Source organism: Oncorhynchus clarkii, chromosome 28, assembly GCF_045791955.1.
Source record: "Oncorhynchus clarkii lewisi isolate Uvic-CL-2024 chromosome 28, UVic_Ocla_1.0, whole genome shotgun sequence".
Lineage (NCBI taxonomy): Eukaryota > Metazoa > Chordata > Actinopteri > Salmoniformes > Salmonidae > Oncorhynchus > Oncorhynchus clarkii.
Window position 1 is genome coordinate 39,618,945 of NC_092174.1, and position 7,865 is coordinate 39,626,809.

General features: G+C 45.4%; 1 protein-coding gene across 1 annotated transcript in view; it reads right to left on the reverse strand.

The window, feature by feature from the left end:
* Positions 1-7,865, reverse strand: part of LOC139386873 (supervillin-like) — an 80,422-nt gene that overhangs the window by 21,485 nt on the left and 51,072 nt on the right. The window contains exons 23-25 of the mRNA XM_071132733.1: positions 7,155-7,327; positions 6,333-6,491; positions 2,813-2,949 (exon numbers count right to left, since the gene is read on the reverse strand). Coding sequence (XP_070988834.1) covers positions 2,813-2,949; positions 6,333-6,491; positions 7,155-7,327 — 469 coding nt within the window. The remainder of the gene's footprint in view (positions 1-2,812; positions 2,950-6,332; positions 6,492-7,154; positions 7,328-7,865) is intronic.

Consider the following 7,865-nt stretch of genomic DNA (forward strand, 5'->3'; position numbering starts at 1 on the left):
AGTAGCCTGGGCGAATCAAGCCAAGTAGCTTGGGCGAATCAAGCCAAGTAGCCTGGGCGAAACAAGCCAAGTAGCCTGGGCGAAACAAGCCAAGTAGCCTGGGCGAAACAAGCCAAGTAGCCTGGGCGAATCAAGCCAAGTAGCCTGGGCGAATCAAGCCAAGTAGCCTGGGCGAATCAAGCCAAGTAGCCTGGGCGAATCAAGCCAAGTAGCCTGGGCGAATCAAGCTAAGTAGCCTGGGCGAATCAAGCCAAGTAGCCTGGGCGAATCAAGCCAAGTAGCCTGGGCGAATCAAGCCAAGTAGCCTGGGCGAAACAAGCTAAGTAGCCTGGGCGAAACAAGCTAAGTAGCCTGGGCGAATCAGGCTAAGAAGCCTGGGCGAAACAAGCTAAGTAGCCTGGGCGAATCAAGCCAAGTAGCCTGGGCGAATCAAGCCAAGTAGCCTGGGCGAATCAAGCTAAGTAGCCTGGGCGAATCAAGCCAAGTAGCCTGGGCGAATCAAGCCAAGTAGCCTGGGCGAATCAAGCCAAGTAGCCTGGGCGAATCAAGCCAAGTAGCCTGGGCGAAACAAGCCAAGTAGCCTGGGCGAAACAAGCCAAGTAGCCTGGGCGAAACAAGCTAAGTAGCCTGGGCGAAACAAGCTAAGTAGCCTGGGCGAAACAAGCTAAGTAGCCTGGGCGAAACAAGCTAAGTAGCCTGGGCGAAACAAGCTAAGTAGCCTGGGCGAATCAAGCTAAGTAGCCTGGGCGAATCAAGCCAAGTAGCCTGGGCGAATCAAGCCAAGTAGCCTGGGCGAATCAAGCCAAGTAGCCTGGGCGAAACAAGCTAAGTAGCCTGGGCGAAACAAGCTAAGTAGCCTGGGCGAATCAGGCTAAGAAGCCTGGGCGAAACAAGCTAAGTAGCCTGGGCGAATCAAGCCAAGTAGCCTGGGCGAATCAAGCCAAGTAGCCTGGGCGAATCAAGCTAAGTAGCCTGGGCGAATCAAGCCAAGTAGCCTGGGCGAATCAAGCCAAGTAGCCTGGGCGAATCAAGCCAAGTAGCCTGGGCGAATCAAGCCAAGTAGCCTGGGCGAAACAAGCCAAGTAGCCTGGGCGAAACAAGCTAAGTAGCCTGGGCGAAACAAGCTAAGTAGCCTGGGCGAAACAAGCTAAGTAGCCTGGGCGAAACAAGCTAAGTAGCCTGGGCGAAACAAGCTAAGTAGCCTGGGCGAAACAAGCTAAGTAGCCTGGGCGAAACAAGCTAAGTAGCCTGGGCGAATCAAGCTACAGTCTGTTTGTTTGAAACTGTCTACTGTACACAAACAGGACACTTTTCATGGGGAATAAGAGCTGCTGTAAGAACAGATGGCACAGCTCTCTGCTCCAATGAGAGAGCAGAGCATCTCAACAGTATGTGGCTGAGCCCCTAAATCACTCCCTATTCCCTATAAACTGCATTACTTTTGACCAGGGCCCATAGCTCCCTTTTCCCTATAAACTGCATTACTTTTGACCAGGGCCCATTGCTCCCTATTCCCTATAAACTGCATTACTTTTGACCAGGGCCCATAGCACCCTATTCCCTATAAACTGCATTACTTTTGACCAGGGCCCATAGAGTTAACGCCTATGAAAGACAATATGGTTACTTCAATACGGTCCTTTGAGGAGACATGCTATAAAGTAACATAAGGAGTCATTTAAAAATCCCATCCAAAATAACTTAAACATCAGCCTTATTAAACATCAGCCTGCCCCCAAAAGTTTTTAATCACAAATTCCAGCTAACAAACAAGACATTTTCTTAATCCTTAAAGTCATTATTTATTTATTTTATTTTTTTTGTGTTGAATTTTACCCCCTTTTCTCCCCAATTTCGTGGTATCCAATTGTTTAGTAGCTACTATCTTGTCTCATCGCTACAACTCCCGTACGGGCTCGGGAGAGACGAAGGTCGCAAGCCATGCGTCCTCCGAAACACAACCCAACCAAGCCGCACTGCTTCTTAACACAGCGCACATCCAACCCGGAAGCCAGCCGCACCAATGTGGCAGAGGAAACACCGTGCACCTGGCGACCTTGTTAGCGTGCACTGCGCCCGGCCCACCACAGGAGTCGCTAGTGCGCAATGAGACAAGGATATCCCTACCGGCCAAACCCTCCCTAACCCGGACGACGCTTGGCCAATTGTATGTTGCCCCATGGAACCCAACGTCTCTGGTGGCACAGCTAGCGCCACCCGGGAGGCCCCCTTGAAAGTCACGCTGACACAGTCTGGCACAGGGAGACGGGGAAAGTCATTATTAAACGCTGACAGTCTGGCACAGGGAGACGGGGAAAGTCATTATTAAACGCTGACAGTCTGGCACAGGGAGACGGGGGAAGTCATTATTAAACGCTGACAGTCTGGCACAGGGAGACGGGGAAAGTCATTATTAAACGCTGACAGTCTGGCACAGGGAGACGGGGAAAGTCATTATTAAACGCTGACAGTCTGGCACAGGGAGACGGGGAAAGTCATTATTAAACGCTGACAGTCTGGCACAGGGAGATGGGGAAAGTCATTATTAAACACTGACACAGTCTGGCACAGGGAGACGGGGAAAGTCATTATTAAACGCTGACACAGTCTGGCACAAGGAGACGGGGAAAGTCATTATTAAACGCTGACACAGTCTGGCACAGGGAGACGGGGAAAGTCATTATTAAACGCTGACAGTCTGGCACAGGGAGATGGGGAAAGTCATTATTAAACGCTGACGCAGTCTGGCACAGGGAGATGGGGATTCACTATGGATTTCACCAAAGCCACACACACACAGCGGGGGACTCACTTTGGCTTTCTCTATAACGTTAGCAAACTCTCCCATCCAGACAAAACAGTGCTGAGGAGTAACCAACAGGAAACAGTCTCCACTGTTCAGGGCTGAGGCTCTGGGCTCCACTAGTCTGGTCTGAATGTGACGGCGGCCTGGGTGATAGAGAGAGAAGAGTGAAGCTACAGAACATTTTTAAGAGTATTTTTTTGTTGGATAGGATAGAGACAGCGAGAAACTATATGAGAAGAGCGTGCTGATAGATGTAGGTTTATTTGAACATGTTGGTATATATGCAGAAATACACATAAATATATCATACTGTATAAAACATAATTAAAAAGAAATGATCTGCCTAAATATATGGCTAGTGCATCAATAAGGCAAACAAACTGGCATAGCAGCAAGTCAAACGGGCATAGCAAATGTCTTTGAGTGTCATATGCTTAGCTTGGCAGTGTTGTGGAAATTCAGTACTGAGAGAGACTTGGTCATTTCTTCAAACAATCATCTTTATTTAATATCGATTCATTATTGCAATAATGAGACCGTCAGCCCACCAGTCTTGACTGACGGTTAGTCAGAGTCTAGCCTCTGAGAGTCCACAGACGATGCACAGTTTTTATATAGCTGATACCAAGATTGCTTAGTCAGTCATTTCTAACCTTCCCATAAGCCACCTTGGTTATCTACACAGGATGGTATTTTACTTAAGTGTCCCAGATGCCAGGAAGATGAGACAATGAGGCATTGTTCTCAACTCCTCCAGGCTCTCTCTATCTCGAGTCACACACACACCACATCTTGTCTATAGAATTCCAGCTTTTAATCACCGACATCAATCAATTGTCAGCTTCAAGCTCTCTCTCGTAGAAGCCATGTCCTCAACATCCAGACTAGCTGGAGGGCGCAGAGTGGAGACCATAAAACACAGTATTAGCAGGACAGAAATATCTGACTGTTTGTTAAGTAAATAATTGCTACATAGCCAACAAATAAGTTGAATACATAATGTTTCCCTCACAATGGTAAGTGCCTAGAAGGACGTCTGGTCAGTTTAGTCTGCTGTCCTTGGCTGTTTCCCTCACAATGGTAAGTGCCTAGAAGGACGTCTGGTCAGTTTAGTCTGCTGTCCTTGGCTGTTTCCCTCACAATGGTAAGTGCCTAGAAGGACGTCTGGTCAGTTTAGTCTGCTGTCCTTGGCTGGATTAGTTTAGTCTGTCGGTGTGTGTGTGTGTGTGTGTGTATACAAGAGTTTTAGGCAGGTGTGAAAAAATGCTGTAAAGTAATAATGCTTTTAAAAATAGACATGTTAATAGATTATATGGGCTGGCCTAAATGCAAAGTGAGTGAACGGAAGAAAAATCTACATCAAATCATTATTTGGTGTGACCAGCCTTTGGCTTCAAAACAGCATCAATTCTAGTAGGTACACTTACACACAGTTTGAAGGAACTCGGCAGGTAGGTTGGCCCAAACATCTTGGAGAACTAACCACAGTTTTTCCTGTGTATTTAGGCAGCCTCAGGTGCTTCTCTCTTCATGTAATCCCAGACAGACTCGATATTGTTGAGATCAGGGCTCTGTGGGGGGCCATACCATCACTTCCAGGACTCCTTGGTATTCTTTACGCTGAAGTTTGTTCTTAATGACTTTTGCTGTATGCTTGGGGTCGTTGTCATGCAGAATACATTTGGGGCCAATCAGATGCCTCCCTGATGGTATTGCTTGATGGATAAGTATCTGCATGTACTTCTCAGCATTGAAGAGACCATTCATTCTGACCAAATCCCCAACTCCATTTGCAGAAATACAGCCCCAAACTTGCAAGGAACCTCCACCATGCTTCACTGTTGCCTGCAGACACTCATTTGTGTACCGCTCTCCAGCCCTTCGGCAAACAAACTGTCTTCTGCTACAGCCAAATATTTCAAATTTTGACTCATCAGTCCAGAGCACCTGCTGCCATTTTTCTGCCCCCCAGTTCCTGTGTTTCCGTGCATAGTTGAGTCGTTCGGCCTCGTTTCCACGTCGGATGTCTGGCTTTTGGGCCGCAAGTTTTCCATGAAGGCTTCGGACCAGACTTCTCCAGACTGTAGATGGGTGTACCAGGGTCCCACTGTTTTCTGCCAATTCTGAGCTGATGGCACTGCTGGACATCTTCTGATTGCGAAGAGAAGTAAACATGATGTGTCTCATCTGCTGCAGTAAGTTTCCTTGGCCGACCACTGGGTCTACGGTCCTCAACGTTGCCCGTTTCTTTGTGCTTCTTCAAAAGAGCTTGGACATCTGGAAACCCCTGTCTGCCTTGACATGTTTGCCTGAGAGAGACCTTACTGATGCAGTAGAACTACCTTCTGTCTTGTTGCTGTGCTCAGTATTGCCATGGTGTATGACTTTTGACAGGGCCCTAACCCTCACACAGTTGTATTCCTCCTTCACAGCTGTTTCTGTTAATGATTGTGTTTCAACCTACATATTGAATTGATGATCATTAGCACCTGTTTGGTATAATTGTTTAATCATACACCTGACTATAGGCCTACAAAATCCCTGACTTTGTGTAAGTGTACCTACATTTACAAGAATTGATGCTGTTTTGAAGTCAGTGTGGTCACACCAAATATGGATTTGATGTAGATTGTTCTCCTGTTCACTCACTTTGCATTTAGTTAATTGGTAAATATAAACTATTAACATGTCTATTTTTGAAAGCATTCTTACTTTACAGCATTTTTTCACACCTGTCTAAAACTTTTGCACAGTACTGTATGTATGTGTGTAAACTGCAGGTTTTAACCATCCCGTCATGATGCTATTTCTCTTTCGAACTCTAATCCATTTCCTCCTCCATCCCTCCCAGAGACACTCTCTCATCTGATGGATAAGTGACGTCAGAGGAAAAACCTCTGTTTGATGTGATGCAACATTCTACCTCAATGTACGCAGTAAGGTAAGCCTGGTCAGAACCAGAATGGAGCCCGTCTCCTGTTTCTATAGTAACGCAGCTTGACGTAAAAGAGTATCCACCTCTGGACAGGCTGTAGATTGACGCAGACACTTACCAGGGATGGAACCCCCAACCTTCCAATCTCAGGGCACACGCTAACAACAAGGCCACTGATTTGGTCCAATGACAGAGTCCTCCAGAAATAACAGAACCTGTTCTCATTCAGGAAAAACCTAGGGAATATGTTCACTCTAAAATGTCCTGTTTAGCTTTCACTATGACGTCGAGCAACCTCAATGTCAACATCCTGATTTTGAACTGATAGCTTGCCCCAAAACCAACGTTGGTTAGACGTTTTAAAGTGGACCTCAACAATGTTGATTAGTACATATCCACGCTATCTATATGCCTCTTTGTCAAATGAATGTGAAAGATACTGTAGACACATACAGTAACTTTCACAAAATTCCCAGGTTTTCCAGAAATCCTGGAAGATTCCTGGAATAAGATGGAATCTTTCAACCAGTATTTCTGCAAATGTTATAACCTTACTATAGGCAGAAGGAAGTAGCGCAGAAGGAATCTCACCTTTGACCTGCATCAACATGAGGTTCTTGTAGGGCACAGCGCTGTTGTTGGACATCTGCTCGGAGATGTTGACGCTCCTCAGACTCACGTTGTTTGAGTTCTCCTTACTGGACAGCCCAGCCAGGGCCGCATCTGAGTACATCTGCGTACTAGTATTCACTAAAACGCACAGGAGGAGGACTATTATTCATTAAAAACACACAGGAGGAGGACTATTATTCATTAAAAACACACAGGAGGAGGACTATTATTCATTAAAAACACACAGGAGGAGGACTATTATTCATTAAAAACACACAGGAGGAGGACTATTATTCATTAAAAACACACAGGAGGAGGACTATTATTCATTAAAAACACACAGGAGGAGGACTCTTATTCATTAAAAACACACAGGAGGAGGACTATTATTCATTAAAAACACACAGGAGGAGGACTATTATTCATTAAAAACACACAGGAGGAGGACTATTATTCATTAAAAACACACAGGAGGAGGACTATTATTCATTAAAAACACACAGGAGGAGGACTATTATTCATTAAAAACACACAGGAGGAGGACTATTATTCATTAAAAACACACAGGAGGAGGACTCTTATTCACTAAAGCACATAGGAGGAGGAGTGAGCAGTGTGTGAAAATATATTAGGGGTGCACACACAGATTCTGTGCTTAGGTAAAACCTCCTAAATATAAGTGTACTCTTACGCTCCTATGACAGAAGCATAAGATTTCAATATAAAGCCTTCTGATGACTAAACCTTTGAAATGGTCTCTAATACATGTAACACACATACATGTAACATACACACACTCACACTTCTCATCCCTCATCCTCTTGCTCTCTATGAGGCCGATGTTGAGTCTCTGCTCAGTGTACTCGTGTCTGATGTCCTCCCTGGCCGCCAGCATCTTCAGAGGGTTCTTAGACGACTGGACGTTCCTAGACGGTCTCACAGCCCGTTTGTGCTGCGCTAAGGCGGAGGTCAACCTGGACAGGGAAAGAGGCGAAAGAGCCGGGGCGAGGGACAGAGGGAGAGAGAGAGCGGGACAAAGAGAGAGCCCGAAACAAAAAATAAAAATGACAAATCCTTGAATCAGCAGTCAAAGACTATCAGAATCGTGTGGATACCCCAATTATTGGAAAATTATTATTGGAAAAACTATGCACTCTCCAACCCAAAAAAGCCTGTGGTGCTGATGGTATTTTAAATGAAATGATCAAATACACAGACCACAAATTCAAATTGGCTATACTCAAACTCTTCAACATTATCCTCACTGCAGGTATTTTTCCCGATATTTGGAACCAGGGATTGATCACACCAATCTACAAAAATTGAGAAAAATTTGACCCAAATAAGAGGAATTTGCATTAACAGCAACTTGGGGAAAATTCTCTGCAGTATTATAAATAGCAGACTACATAATTTCCTTGACGAACACAGCGTCCTGAGCAGAAGCCAGATTAGATTTCTAAAAAATTATTATACAACAGACCACATTTTACACCCTCCACACTAATTGAC